The following is a 19,509-nucleotide window of genomic DNA, read 5'->3' on the forward strand; positions in this document are numbered from 1 at the left end:
TACGTGTTTTTTTCAGAAATCTATAGGTGAACAAATGAATCGCATTTACACAATCGAGGATGAAAGATGAAAACTGACTGTTGACCAACTGGTTGTCAAAAGAAATTGAATAATGAATATTTAGGGTTCAACCATTTGGAATTCGATGGAATAGTTAATGAAAGTTACATTCCGAACGGAGTAACACACGATGGACATGTTTTGTAAAGATATTGCATAAACGAAGTTCGAATTTGATTTGACTTGAATGGATGTCTTCTTTGACAACGTTCTATTATACCATTTAATGTCTACTTTAAAAATTAAAACTAACCTGAAGTTATTTTGATTCTTGATTGAAACAAACTCCTTTCCGAAAGGGTTTTAGACTGCGTCTGTAAAGAAAAACTTTAGGCGAGCTCTACCAAATATGGGAAACACGACTTGGTGTGGGCATAATGAGCGCTGGCGTTTGCAAATCTAGCATCGGTTTAATAGAACTAGGACTACCATTGTACTTTACATAAGTAAGCCTGCAGGACTCCTGCGGTATGTGACATTTGTAGATAGTTTATTTTTAGGTAGACGGTTTGAACATTTGTCGTTCTGGAAGGTATTCGGCCCACTGACCTTCTTTCCTTAAGTGCAAGATATGTTGTATTATTCGGAAGGGTTTTACCGACCTTTACTCCTGATCATTCTATCGAATGTTTGGTTTCTACCTGACGGCTTACTATTGACTAGGCTTACTATTGGCTACTTTCCCGAGTTCATGAAAGAGCGGAATATGTCCATACCGGGAACATTTTAATTCCTGCCATCCCCCGGGTGTTCAAAGGGGTTTCTTCAAGGAGGAACGAATTCTTCGAAGATTATGTCGTGACTGCAAGTCGAATTGCGTGACCTTTGGCTACCTTTATTTATTACGTATGCGCCTTGTGCCTTGTGATTACTGAACTGGAGCGTTTACAGACTGTAATATCCGGCGAAAAACAGTGCATTCGGAGTTGATCTATTAGGCATTCGCCTAAATAAAACAGAACGCCTGATGGCAGGTTAGATTTAAACAAGAATTACAGAGTTTGGAAGACGTAGCTTTTTGGAGAGAGATTTCTGGAACCAAAGAGGGGTGACGTGAGTTCATTTGCCGTTATTTACCGGTTTCTCGACAATTATGTTAATGCAAGAGCTCACGTTGAGAGGTAAAAGTACCTCCATTCCTCTCTGTTTGCTGCCACTCTAGATCTTCGTACCTCCGTCCAATATTCAATACAGTAAAAACCCGCGAGTAAGAACCTACTTTTTTCAGAGTTTGGCAAAACAGGTTCTTGTATTATGGGGTACTTATTGACAGTTTAGGCTAAGTACGTTCTTAGTTAGGTTCTTAATTTCTACAGAGTAGACATTGTTGTTGATTATCAGAAAATAGTAGAAAATCTGGTCCGTTCTTCATTATAAATATTAGCGGAGCTCCGGCGGCCCGAAGGGCCGCCAAGCAGAGCCCCATACTCATATGGGAAAGAAAAGAAATCCATGAATGAATTTTCTCAAGGTTTTCATGGCTAGCGGTATTGCTCGTGGGCGCGTACGAACGACGACGACGACGACGACGACGACGACGACGACGGCCATACTCCAATTAATAGGTCGACAGAGACATGCACCCTCGGTCTCTAGCAGAAGAATGCCATTTTTCTTGGCGGGATTTTTAAAGAAAAGAAAACGCATTTCTATTTGTTATGTCGACAAACGATAGCGGAGGTTGATCTAATGTTTTTAAGATAGGGTTGCACTGAAGGAATTAAAAAGAAAGCAAGAATTAACTGGCAAAGAAGTAGCGAAGAAGATCGCGAAAAAGAGCGAGCCAGCGCTGGGGAAGGAGGCGAAACAGTACTGAACAATGGCGTGAATTATAGCGAGTCAAGGGCTAGAGAAAGGAAGTGAAATGATACCGAACAATGCCGTTAACCAAAGCTAACGAGGGCCATAGATAGGATGTGAAAGTACTCAGAAGACTGCAGTGCCAAGTTTTTTTAAAATTCGCGCGTTGTGACGCTGTGCAGCCGTGCAAGAAAAGTCACATGATTTGGTCAGGTGATGAACAAGAGAAATCAAACATGTCCGAGTGTTACAAAACAGTAAACACTGCGGGAAAAAGTGGTTGATTCGTTGATCTGTCGAAAAGATTAGTTCAGTTCAGTCTTCACAACTTTTGCTGCAAGTTTCTGCCTGGAAGATTTACACTGGCCGAACTGATGTTGCCAACTTGCGGTAAGTGACTTTTGTTGTTGCGTTTGCTATGAAAATTAACAAGTTGCCTCAGCGATATAAGCTTATTTTCAATTGGAATCCTTTGAAAGTCTTCCTTATTTGAAGCCATGCTGTGAGACAATTTATAAATTGCATCGTTTTAATTTCTCTCATCTCTAAACAATAGCAAGTGAATCGCTTTGTGGAGGTTGTTGTAAGTTGTAAACAAATTAAGCTTTCTGTCGATTTTCGTCGTCAACCTAAGCTTATAACCTCACGTCTAAAAATAAGCTTAACCAAAACCGTATTTGTAAACACGGCCGGGCGAGTTTTGAAGTTTTCTCTGTGTTAGTTGGCACAGCCGCCTCGTAGACTGCTAAAATTTCTTCTTCTGTTGTTGAAAACCAAGAAAGGTATACAAACAGGATTTGCTAAATTTACTTTCAACGTTCCTATGTGAAGATTTGCATATTGTGATTACAAAGTATGGAGATTTCCTCGTTTTGTTAGTTCAGTTTATTCGGTTTGGCGAAATGCTCGGGTGAATTCCCAGGTTAATTTGGCTGAAGACTGGCAAAGCTACCGCCGATAAAATGACTGCAAAGCTAAATTAAGCCGTCGGCAAAAATGCACACTGTAATATTCAGATTTAAGCGTGAATAATTATTAAACTTTTAACACTGCAAGGTTAAACGAATTTTCTTTATCCTCTCTTTCATTCGGTTACCTTTCAATGAGAAGGATTTGCTTTTGATACTCAGATGAAGTGATATGCATAATTATTGTGTTTATAATGTAGATTTCCTCGTTTTATTTTGTTATCTGTCCTATTAGTTCGGTTTGGTGAAATGCTTATATAGTCCAAATGTCGAGTAGACGATTGTGCATGTAAATCCTGTGTGCAAATAAAGCTCTACTTTCATTTTGATTTACTATTTCATTTTATTAGTGCCACTGCTTTTGGTTGGGGGTAGATGGGTTATTCCCCAAATATGTAGTATTTACACTTAATATGGAAATGTTCCTCAAAAGTTAGATTGTACTAATGGAAAAAAAAAATGCGAAGAGCTTTACTCAGTAAACTGAACAGTGTAAATGACATTTACATACTTAGAAAAAATTTAGGGAGTAGAAGTTCTTGCCCTGACCATTTCTCGGTAATAGAAATAAGTTTTACCTACCTACCTACCTACCTACCTACATACACTATTTAGTTGGTGAGAGCGCTCTCCTCTCTCCATACACACACACACATACTCTCTCTCTGCTCTTTTCTTCACACTAATTTTGTTATTAACTACATTGTAACTCATTAACTGAATGTCACTCACTGTTTTCTTTGTTGTGCATGCATACTTTTTTTGCTCGTCAAAGAAAGTTTCAGTTTCTTCCTGGCTGTTTCCTTTGTCCTGTCCAGTACCTATTCCTTTGTAATATAACTTTGTGAATTCTCTATTCTCCTTAAATTTTATCTTGTCAGGGTGATAGAATGCACTCTCAGAGTGTTCAATCATTGTTTTCAGTCGCTACAATTTTCAGGAAAAAAGCAATAGTTTTCTTAATTTCCTTTTACTTTGTGTTAGGACCTTTTAGCATGCTCATAATTGACCCATGGGCAAAATTTTGAATAAAGTTAAGAATTAGATCTGTTTTAGTGTTAAGTATTTTTAAATTATTATGAATTACATGTAGGCATTTCTTTTTAGTTTTTATTTTTTATTTTAGTCACATGTGATGTTTTATGATTTTACCGACGTATACCATGTAAATGTAAATAATGCACTAGAATTAGCCAATCAGAAGGTGCATTGTATCAGCTTTAAACACAAACCATATGTAATAAATGTATGTAAGTGATATTTTTATGACAGAGAACTGAACAGGGCAAGAACTTCTCTTTCTTTTGTAAATTTATATATTCATTCCTCTCATTGCTGTCAAAATGTCTTAGGAACCTTCATTTTTGATAGTCCATTATTTTCGATCATACCTAGCACAGAAGCTCACAAAATCCTAACTAATAACCAACATTTGTGTATCTCTGGCCTTTGCTGTGTACTACGTGTATATTCTGTTATCCTGCCTGAACTGCTAGAAACAATTTTGACAGAGCTGTTTCAACAGTTTCACTTAAATTAATTCCCAGTAACAGCGCTACATGTGGCAGTGTTATTGGGTATGAACTTTATGGAGGGTTTAAATTTTTATTTTTTTATGATTACAGGAGACAACAAAATATACATGTGTATACATAACCTGATGTTGGTGTTGGTTGCGAATCGTAGTTCATAATAGTCATCCTATTACAGGTAAGGGGGAAAAGTTCAGAAAGTTTAGAACATCTCTTCCCCCAGCACACCTTCTGTCTACAGGTGCAATTATTGGGAGGTTATGTATATATATATGAAGAGTAATGTAAAGTTATAAACTTAACATTAAAATCTGACATTTGAATGCCTCCTTTGCTAAAATGAGTCACAATTTAATTGTTATCACTCCCTGTGAATTCATAGAGATTTCAGAGGCAAATTATCACCTAATGTGGAAGTCCTGTCTTCAAGTTAGGGAAAATGACACAAAAAAAGTTACAGTGAAAGTAAAGAGAATTGTGAATGTTGATGTGGTGTACTTTGTACATCATGTAAAGGTATTTGGTGAGTGCCAAAGGCATAACATTTCATGCATTGCTTTTTCAGGACAAATTATATAGCAGTGATGTTTTAAGGTGTGATCACAAAAATAGTGAGTACAATTTCCAGGCAGTACCAGTTTATGGAAGGCATATGCAGACAGTAAGAGGAACTGTAAGCATAATACCGGGTAAGTTTGTTTTATGCTTTTGACTTCTTGTACTTGGATTTTGTGCCATTTCATCACAAGAATAGGTGTTGAAAGATGCAATAGTTGTTGCAGTTTATTTTTGAAGGCAAACTTATAAGTCTGCCTATGCTGGATAACAGCCATGTGTAAACTGAATGTAAAGCAAACACTCTGTTAAAGGTGGGGCAACCCTAAAACCCAGAAACTGGAAGCCGGAATCCAGAACAAAAAACTGGAATCCAGTAACCGCAAACCAGAATCCACAAATCAAAGAAAACAAGTTCTTCAAATACTCGAAAATTGTTTTGCTTAGGTTTTTGCCTGTACAAAGTAAGCGGCCAAGTAAAAAGGACCTCAAACTGACACAAAAATTCCCCATCTGTTGAAACTCGTGCAACCGTTATTTCTAGTGAGGGCTATAATTATGAGAATCTTAGTAAAGTGCGTCATAATTTAATTCCAAGCACCCTGAGAGCGTCTAAAATAAGCTTGCTGGCAATTAACTGTACAGCCATGGGCCCAGCGCAGTTCATGTTCTACCAGTGTTTTTTTTTTTTTTTTTTGTGGTCGGTGACCAGACCCAAACTTCCTCTCAGCCAAATTTTGAATCACGCAACCTGTGATGTTTATTCGCCATAAGCTGTTGAAACGTTAATACAAGGACAATGTTACGGATATTGTTTTCTTTATTTGTGTATAACATATATTTCTTCTGGTTTTATCGAAGCGTTGGATTCAAAGGGAAATAATAAATACGCTAACAACGCTAAAAAAGGGTATTACGTCAGCCATGGAATGCGCTGACGTTGCATCTGTCATTTTCGGTACATGACAAATGCACTGTAAGATCATGTTTACTTTGCAAGTTTATTTTGCCAGAAGCGATGGTCATTAATTTATGTGCAATTTTGTGAGTATTTCTTGTGGGTTTCGGCAAATGAAGTGAATTCTTTGGCTGTTTCATCGCAGTGAGTTAAGAGATTTGAAGAAAAATTAAGTATTTGCCGAGGTAAACAAGAGCTTGCCAGAACTTGCAATGTTTAAGTCAGTGCTAGGAGAAAAAACACAACCGTTCCAAAATTAGCCGTGGATAACGTAAACCCCCCTGATTGTGTGACTTGCGTGACCACTTCAAAGCGCAAGCAAATTAAATTTTGACATTTCAGGAAGAAAGCTGTTTATTAAAAGCATTATCAAAAGCATTTTGTATCATTCATGGGCATGTCCCGAGCGAACTTCCAGATTACGACCGTTACATCATCATAGATTTCGCAAAGGCTAAGACTGATGGTGCAATAAGATATGACACAGTTTGTGTTGATCAAGTGATGTGTTTACAGTAATCAGTGAATCATCAAGGACTGCTTTGGAATGTGCACTGCATTGTGACTGTAGTATTAACAAAACAGTTAAATTTTAAAAGTTCGGTTATAAGATTTAAAAGATCTTCTTGCCATTTTGTTTAATAAGTGATCTGCAATTTACCAGAGGTATAAATTTACCCTTTATGTCTAGTAGATACTGAACAAGATAGAAAATGTCATAGAGAACAGGATGTCTGTCAGTGGCAGCCCCCTGTACATTGACGGTCACGCCCCCCACTTTCGAAGTTCAAAGGCTAACCTGGCTCATCTTAATATAATATTTGATTTGTCCAACAGATACCAAACTAGTTCCGGATCAACACTATTTCCACACCGATACTGTGACAAATCAGCATTTCATATTCTTGGCAGCCATCATATTAAAACAATTCACAGAAATGTTGCACACTTTAATTACCTCCGTCTGCTTCTCACTTGCCAACAGATCGGACCACATGTTGTTAAAAGATGCTTAAAGACTGCCAGAAACTCACCACAATAGCTTGTTGTTATTGTGCCACTCACCAGTCTTCTCATAGCAATTTGATCTAGACAAGAACTGCACTCTCACCAGAGCCAGGTTGAACAAAAGATGTGTAACTAAGCCTTTGAGCAGGGGCTCTTGTGTTTGGGCCAGGGACATGAGCGGTAAAGCTGCATGAAGGCACTCGCTGACATGCCCATGCAGAAAAACACTAGGCACTTATTTAGCCTGCTCAGGCACTAGAGACAGATAGTAGAGCCTGCTCGCAGGCTATGAGTAACTATCCACCTGAAAAATCACTAACCCTGACTGGAAAGTGATTACCCAACGGATAGCTTTATCCAGCTTTTGAACAATTGGGCCAGATGTATAGCTAAGGGTTGTTCAGAACTAGTCAAAAATGTTTTAGCAATTACAGTTTGTAGCTGAAGTAAAGCCAAGAAAGTAAATAACAGCAAAATAGTTTTTCCCCATATTTATTTATTAGACATTGCTGAAGTGAATTATTTCTATCATCATTCATAATATCTGGATTCAGGATTCTAGTTTCCAGTTCCAGATTCTGGTTTCCGGATTCAGTTTTTTAGGGTTGTCCTTAATGATGTATGTGCATGTTAATCTTGAATAATCTGAAATTTCAGAGAGGTTAAGAATATCATATCATATCTGTGATGGTTCTGTATCTGTTGGTGTGCAACGATCTACACCAATATTTCAACGTAATAATGTACAGTGTATATTAATTAACCAAATTATGCTGTTTTTAGTTGACCAATGCTACTATTGTAATGTGATGTTGAAGCCCACAAATTGACAAACATGCCCAGTGTCAACTTGTCAAATATATGAAGTGGCCAGACAGTCTAGATTACAAAATATTCTGAAAGTTGGAATTACCAGGTAAGATATTTCTTAAACATTATTTTGTAATTAATGATTTCTCAGACATTGTTTTCTTCAAGAAAAGATTCATACCCCATATGGAGGTTTTTTTCTCTATTAGAGCTCTATCTTCCTGATACTTTAATTTGGAATTTTTGAAGACTGGCCATGAATGGGTGTTGGGTGTCATTATCTTCTGGTACTCCACATTCAGATTTACATGTAGTAAGCAAGAACATCAGTATTTATCCTGACAAACTCTGATTTTCTTTTGGAAGCTGAACTCATATGCAGTTGTACAGTTATATGTACAACCAAACAGCCTGGATGGCCCTTTGATTGGGACTGGGCACATTGTTGTAACTTGCAATGTTCCGGTTTCCTGTTTAAAGCAAATTGTATTTGATCTCAAAAGCAAGTCGCCAAGTTCATTTCAGTTATTAAGTTTTCTTTGCATCTCAGGGCAGAGCCTGCCACTGTGAAAGTTGGGGTACCAGCCCGGGGGAGGTACTTTGGGAATTTCTGGGTGGGGATGTGCCGCTTGGACCCTGGAACCCTTAGCCTATACCAGAGCTAGTTCAGCTGAATTTTGCTACCCTATACTAGAGTAAACTCCCCAAATCCCCCCATCTATCGACACTGTTGAGGCTGATTTGCCTAAATTTAAACTTGCTGATTTGATTTTTTTATATTTTTGAGTGGCAATTCCTGATTTCCTTAGTCTAAATAAAATCTTCAACCAACTAGTCAATTTTGTGAAAAATGATATCCTATTCTAGACCCAAATGCTCTGATTTATATACCCTATCCTAGAGTAAACTGCTTGAAAACCATATCCTTCACAGCAGTACATACCTATATAGCCCATATATGGCAGTGCCCCCCCGGGGGTACCAGCCCCTAGCATTTGATTCACTAACACTCAGTAAACAACTAACAATGAAGTACACAGTCTGTATATCAAAGAAAGGAATGTCATCTGTTAGTGTGTAAAGATTATAATAAATTATAATCGATGTGTTTTTATCTGAATAACAGTGGTGTTCAAGTAGCAGCTACAGTATGATTACATGTCTGTTCCTGTCATTCAATATATGAACAGTTTACACATGGGCAGCCTGTATTAAGACATCAAAGATTTTCAAAGCAACCATGGCCTGGTGAGATATTTCTGAAGAAATATAAATTTAAAGTCCTTATGATTGCTTATAGGCATTGATTTTTATTGTAAACAATATCTTACTGAGTGTATTTTTCTTGTGTACTAATTGTTGTAGAACACAGAGATCACTATAAGTATGACAGAGATATTAAAGTGTGAAAAGTTCTATAAACAAATGCATGCAGGAACAAATTAATTTATGATGGATGCAGCTTCTGAGAGATCCCCAATGTTAATGGAACATACACCGTACATACATGCAAAAGAGTTCAATAATTTATTACTTAAGATTGCAATGATTTGTTTGGTTTCTCTATATTTACAGACAACCTGATGGGATTATAATTTCTGTACCAAGGTCATTGAATAAACTGGCTTAGAAGTTGAGTTCTGCAACCCATCCTGTGTGTTGTAATATCATGGCTGCAACACTGTGACAGATACACTGTATTACATTATTAAGAAACACATATATTAACTAATTATTTAAGGTGCCTGTTAAATTAATCAGTTTTTCTTAGAGATAATTTACTCATGGTTTATTTAAATAATTGCTTTTTAGGCTTTAAAATGATATTTATCGTGTTTGTAAATCAATTTTGTGATAATCTGCATTGGACATGGCATAAATTAATATTTTGCCAACACGAAATGGAGACAGACAGCCTTGCCATTTGCAACGTCCAATAAGGCTAATTTGTTCCCTACTGTTGTACAAATAGTGTTCTCTTGTTTATAAATTATTTCAATCTGTTGTTTAAATGATTGCCTCATAACCCCTATGTCCAGTTTGGTGCATGTAGGATATTCATGTATTGTTTATCCATTTTGCTGTAAGTTATCTTAATTGATGTGTCAATCAAAACATATCTTGGATATGCTGGGCTCTTCTGACAAATGTACCTATGCCTCATAACCTTTGAGTGCATTTGGTTGTGTAGTGCAGACAAAATACATGTACATAATATAACTTACTCTTAGCTTGCTTATAATTCTTGTTATAATTTAATCATAGCAAAATTAATTAATGGAACCCAATAACAGCTCCTGTAGTCCACAATCTCAGTCAAGGAGAAGAACAAATTACATTGAAATTGAATAATAAAATTATTATTAGAAGCCTATGCAAGTATTCATGATCAGCAAAAAAAAATATCATAATTACCATTCATGCAAGAGTGATTTTGCTTATTGCAAACCCTTTCAGCAGGAGGAGACTCTAGACAAAAGTGAAGATGGCTAAATGTATCTTTGGGGACAAGTTAGAAAACAAAACTTTACAACTTTTCACATATGTATACTATTTTGGTATTTTTGCGAGATTTCATTTGGTAGAGATTTAGGGACTGAGTAGTTTAACCACTGCATTTCAATCAGTCCCCACAGCAAAAAAATGTTTAAACTTCTTTTGTGTGGGAGTCCCCATGTTAACTAAGAAAGAATATAATGATTAATAACAATGTCTTGTCTTTCTGAATAAGGTAGGAAAGAACAGGAAATGCCACCAAAAAGCACAGAAGACAGTTCTGTTATGTGATCAAGATTTTTAGTGGCTTCCCAGAAATCCTTGAAGTCATGGCTCTATATTTCACAATCACACCATCTTACACCTCGATCTGCTGATGTGATCCTATTTCCAGCTGAAACTATTAAATAGTTCGCAATTTACCTCACATACATGTTCGATTATTTTCATTAGTAACAGCATTCCGAGAAAATAACTGAGGAGTTCCGCTTTTAGGCTCGGCTAAATCTATATATTTATTAATGTACCCATGTTGCCAAAAGTCCAACAACATTAACTGATCAATGATACAGTACTGTATATAAAATGTATCTTTCCATTAAGAACTGTCAATATGGAAATACTGCTGTGACAGAAACAAATTGAATTGATACAAATTGCAAAAAAATTAGATATATATTGCAAAATATATATATATAATACTGTATGAATATATTAAAAATATATATATCTAGTACCAGACTTGCAACAAGAAATAGCTTTGTGTTACTGGTTAAAGTTATATTAAAACAATGATCAAACTGCAAGAGGATACATGCATGGAGCATTTGAACCAAGACCAAGATTACATAGAAATGATACATTCTGTAAATTGTAGCAATAATTGTTTCATAATAACAGTTCAAATTTAACATACATTGTGCATTTTGAGTTTCATTTAACAATTCAACTTTCTAAACTCTCGATCACCTTTTTGGTTTTTGGTAAAAAAATATATAAATTAAATAGTTAAACCCCACATATAAGAACCTGTTGGAATTTGTTTGGCTAAACAGGTTCTTATATTTTGGGGTATTAAGAAAGCAAATTTCTGCCTGAAAGTTCTTAAATCCCTAGGTTCTTACACGCGGGTTTTTACTGTATTTCAAGTCACTTCGTCCCTTTCTTTATTCACGGTACAAATTCGTTAATATTGAAAGTTTTTATGCTTGGGTTGCGCGACTGCGCACTCTCCTCCATAGGCTATCTCTAAAATGACGAACGGGGAATGGGAGAATGGGAAGGGGGAAGGGGAATGGGGAACGGGGAACGGGGAAGGGGGGAAGGGGGAATCTTGAAGGGGGAAGGGGAAGGGGGAAGGGGGAATCTTGAAAATGGGGAATCTTTAAAAGCGGGAATCTTTAAAACGGGGAATCTTTTTTAAGCGGGAATCTTTAAAAGTGGGTGATGTCTTGACAACCACTGTTTTGACTTTCCGGGCCAAATCTCCGTCCTTGTTCCTGGTTTTTGTGGTAAAAACGGCTCCAAACGACCCTTGCCCTTGTTCGCCGAGATCATTCCACTTAAACTGAGGAAGACCCTCAAAGCGATCTATTCTTTCTTCTTTAAAGTGCAATGGGCACTATAATAGATAGCCTATAATATTGTCATGGAATAGTAAATTCTCCTCAACTCTTAACTTAAAAAGTAAGCTAACACAAATTACGTCACAGAACACCGCCGCCACATCGTTTGGGCATCTACTTACTGTATTGCTGATTTCAGTGTCACGCCATTCAAAATAGATCAAAATCAAAATCAAAACAGTTCAATAGGTAAATATGCAAAGATTCTCGCCAAGATTCAGCTCACAGCAATTTTTCTTACGCAAGATATGCGGAGAAAGTTTTTATCCAAATCTATGGAGATTTGTATGGAGACGCCATGCTGGTACCCATCCGGATGGGCACCAGTAGAAACATCTGTCATTGAGTTTTGCTACAAAAGCGTGAATTTATCTCTCGAGGAACTCAAAAACATTTTGAAAATAATACTTTTTCTAATACATGAACTGCTCAGATAGCCAAATTTCACTTTTTTTAACCAGCAGGATAGCTCTCTTGCCCGTCGTGTAAATGTCGAGACCCTGTTAGGGGTAAATTCCGACAAGCGACATGGCCTTGAAACGGCGACATGAGAGCTATGAATTGGCGACGAACGACAGACTACTCCAGCGAAATAGAGAAAGCGACACCAATGGCAAGATAGACCGACAACGAATTTCGGAACTGAGAATGCAGTGATTGTTTTAAACGTCTGAGTCGAAGTGAAGACGCATTTCCAGAGTTTTAAATGTGTTTTCCTCTCTCACGCGCGATGTCGACAGGTCGTGAAACCCAGGCTTTCTTATATATGCTAAAACGTCCAGGTCGAATAAATCGAGTCCGTCATTGCTGAGTATTTTTTTCTCACTCTCAGCTGAGTGAGCAGGGCCCTAAAACGCCTAAAAACACGCGTAAGGAAAAAGGAAAGAGATCCTCGACCGTCTGCTTCATACTTTTATTAGTGGGTCACCAGTAAAAGAATATGAAGCTGTATTATCAACAAATGGCATTATGGAAGGAAAAGAGAGGCAGGGGAAAGCTGCCAAGGTCTTGTCGTCTTCAGCAGAAGATAAGGGTTACGCCAAATTCAAAGGAAGATTATAGATAGGAGAGATTATCTGATTGAGGCCGTTGAGATTTTGAATTAAAGAGCGGTTGTTAAACATAAACATGGTAAAAATAGTCATAGGTTCGATTGTACTTTAGGTCCAAATACAGACTGGGAAATGGTTGAAAATAGTAATTCCACCTGGAGGTTAGCAACTTCAGCGCTCGAAAGCATGCCCAAGCCCTTAGAAAGCATGCCCCCAATAGGCCCCCCAGCATGCCCCCAGCCCCTTACAAAATTTTGAAAAATTGAAGTAGCTAAGAAGTCTTTTCCTTCATTCTGAGTCGAAATGTGATGCTTTAAAAGTAACCATAAAGTAATCATTAAACCCACTGACCGGAGAAATGCTGGCTCTGCATAAGAATTCCTACTGCTGCTGAAAAGTGTTCGAAGCAAGTGCAAAACGTCCCAGGAGTAAATTATATCCAAAGAGATACTTAGTTATATGTGTACTTGAGTAAAACAGCAACGAACCTTCAATGCGTGAGAAATAATAGTTTCATCGTGAGAGCGCAAGATTGAATTCGTTTGCGTGAGCCTCATGCTCAATGCGTGAGACTTGAGAGCACTGTGTCGGTTTTTTTTTTTAATAAACAAAGGTATTACGATGTGTTATACGTGTAGCTTCGTTTTAATCGAACAAGGTCAAATTCCTCTGAGACGAAATTCCGACAGGCGACATAGGAATCTTGGGAAATGCCTACATGGCTGGTGGCGAATTTCAGACAGGGGACATGGGTACCCCCCCCCCCCCTAACAGGGCCTCAATGTCGCGTCACGCAAAAGCTTAGAAATTCGAGCGTAGTCTATTACAAAACCAAGAACCCATTCGGAGCATTAAAGATTCCCTTTTGCCCATTCCCCGTTCCCCGTTCCCCATTCCCCGTTCTCCGTTCCCCGTTCCCCGTTCCCCGTTCCCCGTTCCCCGTTCCCCGTTCCCCGTTCCCCGTTCCCCGTTCCCCGTTCCCCGTTCCCCGTTCCCCGTTCCCCGATTTTTATTTTCATTTTCCGATTTGCCGATTGCCCGATTCCCCGTTCCTCGTTTTAATTAAAGATAGCCCTCCTCCATAGCCGTTCATTTTGGTCGTCGCGCAGAGTTGCGAAGGAGACTAACGTTTCACAGAGTACCGACCTTCGAAATGAATGAAAGGTTTCTTGTTTTCTTTTACATTTATCGGCCTGTAACTCTTTGCCAATAATATTCAGCAGTATCTACATTGTGGTCAATACTTTATTTGGTGAGCGAGCAAGAGTATCACTTGTTCTTGCTTCAAAAAGGATGATTGCGAGCTGTTTTCTATTTCCAAAAAGGAATTTCCGCAAATTCCGATAGCGATGAACATAGAACACGACTTTTTGTTCAGTCCATTGGAGAATTTTCGGGAGAAACGGAACTTCTGAAAGGATGCTTCAGTTTCCTGTCGAGATGGGGTCATACCAAATAAGGCACGCACCTGAACACCGATAAAATAAACAGCTTTGCATGCTTTTCGAAACGGAAGACGTTCTGATCCTTCTCGTGCTCGCAAAACTAAAAATGTCAGAGACACCATACTTAACGTTAATTGTCGACAGCGAACTATTTTCCTCCTATCTGCATTTAATTGCTGATGATATTTTTAAAATTCCTTTATTGTTTGTAGATCGACCATTAGTGTACCTGACAGATACAGATCTTGTAAAACAGGTATTAGTCACAAACTGCTACAAGTACTTGCGACCATCCCTTGTTCGACTTCTGATGCCCCCGCTTGGAAATAGCTTACTCACATCAAATGGCAAGGATCATGCTTGGCAGCGTAAAATGATCAATCCAGCTTTTAGTTATACCAACCTTAAGGGAATGGTGCCCTTCATGAAGACGGCTGCAGACGACTTGGTTCAGGTATGTAAGTATTAAAGGAGCGTTCATTCTTTACGACGTAGAGGGGCGGTGGAATTACTGAGGGAGGCAAAACCACATTTCTTTAAAGGGGGACGCCGAAAATATGGTGTGCAAGAATTACCATACCACTCTCCCTACGTTATTACGTACGTTCCCAAAAATATCTACTCATCCTCATCTACTTAAGACCAGTTCCTTTTAATAAACAGTGAGGCAGCTTCATTGATGAACGACTGACTGACTAACTGACTGACTGACGAACGGACCTACCGATCGCGACCGACCGACCGGCCGGGCGAAGTAAATATCTCTAAAACGAAAGAAGATATTCCAAAAATGAAAACGGCATTCTTCTTTATTTTGAAAAGCCTTTCAAATAAGTAACAATTATTTTTTACTTCAATGCTTCATCACGAAGACAAACAGGAATGTCAATAGCCCTTTAGGACCAGTGTTTACAGAAACGCTACACATACCGCTAGTATCTCCATTTCAGACCCTATCGCCCTACACAACACAAACGCTCAGTAGCTAGAACTATTTTCGACAGAGTAAGGAATATCCCTTCAACTGATAGGACGGCACGTAGTTTGTGCACTTAGAATAGCTGGTTACTCGGTCCTTTTCATAAAAAAAGTGGCTGAGAGCCACAGCACCTCAAAATCAATTCCGAATTTTCAAACGTTTCGTCACTTCATGGTTTGCCGTACTTCTTTTTTAAAAGGGACTTAAAGTTACGCTTCTGCGAGGTACAACTACGGCTACTTTGGCCGAGAGGGACTAGGCTGACAGCAGCGTTTCACCCTCCAAACTCAAATGATCAAGATTTCGCTGCACGACAACGGCATGTGCAGCCTCCACGTGTGTTTGCCAAAATGACTTCGTTCAAGGAAACCAGAGATTTTATTCTACTTTCATGAGAAATAGGCTTGATTAATGACGAGGATTTCCTTCTCCTGTATCCGTCTTACATCTCCGAGAATTTAGGTTTGCCTTTTAGAACTCGATAACAATTCCAACCACAAAACAAAATATAAACACTGATAAAAAGCTCGATTTCAGCGCGGACAGGTTGTTCGTACAACGTGATAAGCCCGAAAATACAGAACTTTTAAATCTAATAAAATACATTTTGAACAGCAATAAACAATTAAAGCTCAGCTTAGTACATAGAAAGCTTAGTACATAGGAAGCTTTCTTATCTACGGCCGGCTGTTCGGCCCGATGCTAATAACTGAATTGATCATCTCGTGGTAGTTGTTAAAATCGTTCAAATTTTCTGTACAAATGACAAACGGAAACAATCATCTTCGAAAGGATTTTATGATTGAGTACTTTATCTCCAAACTAGACTGTTCAGACACATAGTGAAGAGTACGTGAAACCAGGGACTTTCCCGTAGTAGAAAGCAAGGTTACAGCGGGAAAACCTTACTGGTACGCGCGCCATGACGTCACCGGAAGTTATCTTCACTATTTGCTGCCGTACTACAGCCTGGCAGTTAGTTGTTTACATCATATCCCTGGCGACAACTACGGTATACGAGTAACACCATCGAATGAAGTGAATGTATTAACAAATTCCATTAACGAGCCGATTTATAAAAGCTCGGCTAGATGAACTGTGGACCCTTCATGTATCCGTCTGCAGGTGTTACTATTTTACAGTTACGAGCTTAAAAATAGCAAGAACTTTTTCATAAAAGAAAAAAAAAACAGAAACAATTTTTCTATGCAACAAACAGTTATATTTTTCTTAACTTCAAGACCGTAGTAATCAACCGACATTTTACACTTATCCTTGGGTATCTAGCTTGGAAGTCCCTTCCTTCTACAGAGAATTATCCTTTCTCATAATCCATCAAGTATTTTCGGTCGCACGCGATTGGTCTAAACACATCACGTGACTGAATATGCCCCAGTTAAAATTGCGGAATATCCGAGTGATATTCCCCAATTTTCAAAACTGTGCATGTTGCAAAAATATTTGAAATAAAATAAACACAATAGCGTCCATATTGCGCGAAAATACGCTCGGATGTTTGTCCTTGAACATTATCTGTTCCTCAAAGCTCACAGTTTTTCTCGAGCTACGCTCTTGGAAAACTGTTCGCTTCTCGGAACAGGTAATGTCCGCGCACAAATATCCGAGCATATTTTCGCGCCATTGTTTTCGCTTATCGTGACGCATGTTATAAAGCAATGAATAAGCATATTGTTAAAGTGCCACTGAAACGAAATTTTCGTATGTGAGATTTTTGCTTAGTAATAAAGTTTCAACCTTACTTGGAAACACTGCGGACTTTTTTTTCGCATACGGTAAGCGAAAACTACTTTTTCAGCCGTTCGAAGTTGGCTGGTTAAGCCCAAAATTGGCGGCCATCTTGGCGCGGCCAAAACAGCCTAGTGACGTCACTGGTTGTATTACTCTCATGCCGCGCTGAAAATTTAGAGTGATTACGGGAGAAGAGAATACTGTTCGAAGCCCCCCAAAAAACATCTTAAGGACATCTCAGAGCTGTAAAGCAGATAATAACAGTAGGCTTAGACAAGAAGAGGTGGAGAGTCGATCCAGGGGCTTTTCAGTCTATTTAATTGGATATTTGCAGGATATTTTATGTAAGCAAGCAAACGAGTGGGAGTTCTTGGATCGCAAAATGATCGGGACTCTTGGTGAAATGGCCACCACTCAATTAAACAATATCTACACTCATAAAGTAAAAAAGACATGAAAACAAGAGAAAGCGGCTTTTGAAATTATTATCCGGACTGCTGCTGCACGAATCGCAGCAACAACGCTTCGAGTTTCGAGTCGCTTCGCTTCGAGGAAACCGGACGCTTTGTGAGTTTCACCGCGGACGAGATTGTGTTACAGTGACCTTTAGTCCAGTTGCCTCTGTTACATCCTACAAGTTATCAAATCAGCAACAATTTAAGAAACCCTCTTCTTTTATGTGAGGGAGCGAATTTAAACTATAAAGGTAAACTAAGCTGCCATGACCCTACAGGTATGTTTTCAGGAAACGAGAGAAAGCGTGACAATGTCGACGGCGAAAGGTGATATATGCAAATTAGTTCAAATTCTGTTTAATAAACCTTCGAAAGGAGTGTAAACTAGTGACGTTTTAACGAATTGCTTTGAATTTGGATACCATTAAATGAAGATTATAGACATAAGTATGTGCTAAAGAACTCAAAGTAATCCATCGACCGTGAAATATTGCAATTGGGAGATACGTGTAAAAGAGAAGCGAAATTCCCGCTTTGTTTACACTGATACGTATGCGGCAATAAAGCAAACCCTGCTGCGGATCACAATTTTCAAAGATACATTTTGTCTACCACAAGAACTCTCACTTATTAGTATCATAAAAAGATGCCCTCTGTGTGCAAAGAAATACTCGACTCAAAGCTTGTGGACCGTTAATAACTTCGTGATTGTGCGGATGGCTTATGCGCTTACGGCTTTTACTGCAGTAAAGTTGCCGAGGATATATTCGAACCTTGTGTAATAGACCTTAGATAAACGTGAGAATCCAAATTTCAGAACCAGGCTGAAAACAGACGACGAAATATCGTGTTTAGGCTTTAGGACGTGATATAAAAGTTGCCACACTCGTCTTCGAAATCTCCAATCGAGTACTCAAGATGTTCGAAAAGTAACTGAGCTGTTCTAATCTGTAGCATTTATTTTGGTGAATCTACACTCTTTGGCGCCCTCCAACGTTCATGATATGTATTTCCTGTCAAGACTGGACAGAAATTACAAGGTAGAAAACTAGCAGGTATCGACAATATGGAAAATAGACTTAATAAATCAAGTGAAAACAAGAGAGAATCTATAGCGTTTCTTGCGTGAATACAACCAGTGACGTCACAAGGTCCTTAAATTCGGTTCCAGAGCCCGGACACAGTTTTGCTCCAAAAAGTCGATTTCAGCAGCTAAAAAAAGCACTTTCCGTTAGGATTTGACAGAAATAAAGTTCACCATTATTTTAAGCACGTTTCAAACTACAAATTGGGCTAATAAAAGAGAGTACGAAAATTTCGTTTCAGTGACACTTTAAAGTACTATTAAACTTAGCAGAGAAGAGCTTTGAAAGATGTTTTAAAATCAGTCTCCCTGGGCACTTTTCCAAATCTGTTTATTTAACAGGGCTGTCAATAAGGGCCAGTAGCGCAGATCGGAGGTATAATTCACCATAATTCCAGTTCAGTTCAACGTGTAACAGCAGCGAAAATCTCGGTGCATCACAAAACAAAGGCTTAAAGCCCCGGCTAAACGATCGAACATTATCGTCCAACATCGTGTTTTTCGCAAGTAGGGTTGCCAAACGATGAAGTAGTGTTTGATAAAACATCAAACAACATAACGATGTAATTAATGCAATTTTAGTATTTACTTTAAGTCCTGGTGTTTTATCCGTGTATAAACAAAGTTAAACAAATAAATAAATAAATAAACGCTTCCGTGTATAACCGCTGAAATTATGCAGTGACATTACGTACATTCGGCTCCTGATTGGTAAGCTTTTTCCCGCGTTGATTTTGTTTTGTTTGGGGAGGTGGCTAAACGATCAAACATTTGCCCGTGAAGCAAATGTTTGATTTACAGATCAAACATGGGAAGCCATGCATCAGACATGGGAATGTTGGGCGAGGCGACTAAATGGTCAAACATGTTCTTCTAACACGATGTTATGCGAAAATGTATGATCGTTTAGCCGGGGCTGAGCATCATGCAATC

General features: G+C 38.5%; 1 protein-coding gene and 1 long non-coding RNA gene across 3 annotated transcripts in view; both read left to right on the forward strand.

The window, feature by feature from the left end:
* Positions 1–19,509, forward strand: part of LOC145494752 (cytochrome P450 4A25-like) — a 29,922-nt gene that overhangs the window by 439 nt on the left and 9,974 nt on the right. For both annotated transcript variants that reach the window (XM_081474322.1, XM_081474321.1), the window contains exon 2: positions 14,522–14,763. In XM_081474322.1, the coding sequence (XP_081330448.1) occupies positions 14,522–14,763 (242 nt within the window). The remainder of the gene's footprint in view (positions 1–14,521; positions 14,764–19,509) is intronic.
* Positions 1,612–10,758, forward strand: LOC145494871 (uncharacterized). The gene is made up of 4 exons (XR_014050328.1): positions 1,612–2,250; positions 4,454–5,049; positions 7,665–7,797; positions 8,818–10,758. It is a non-coding gene; the product is annotated as an uncharacterized LOC145494871 (long non-coding RNA).

The sequence above is a fragment of the Orbicella franksi genome, chromosome 8 (genome assembly GCF_964199315.1).
Source record: "Orbicella franksi chromosome 8, jaOrbFran1.1, whole genome shotgun sequence".
Lineage (NCBI taxonomy): Eukaryota > Metazoa > Cnidaria > Anthozoa > Scleractinia > Merulinidae > Orbicella > Orbicella franksi.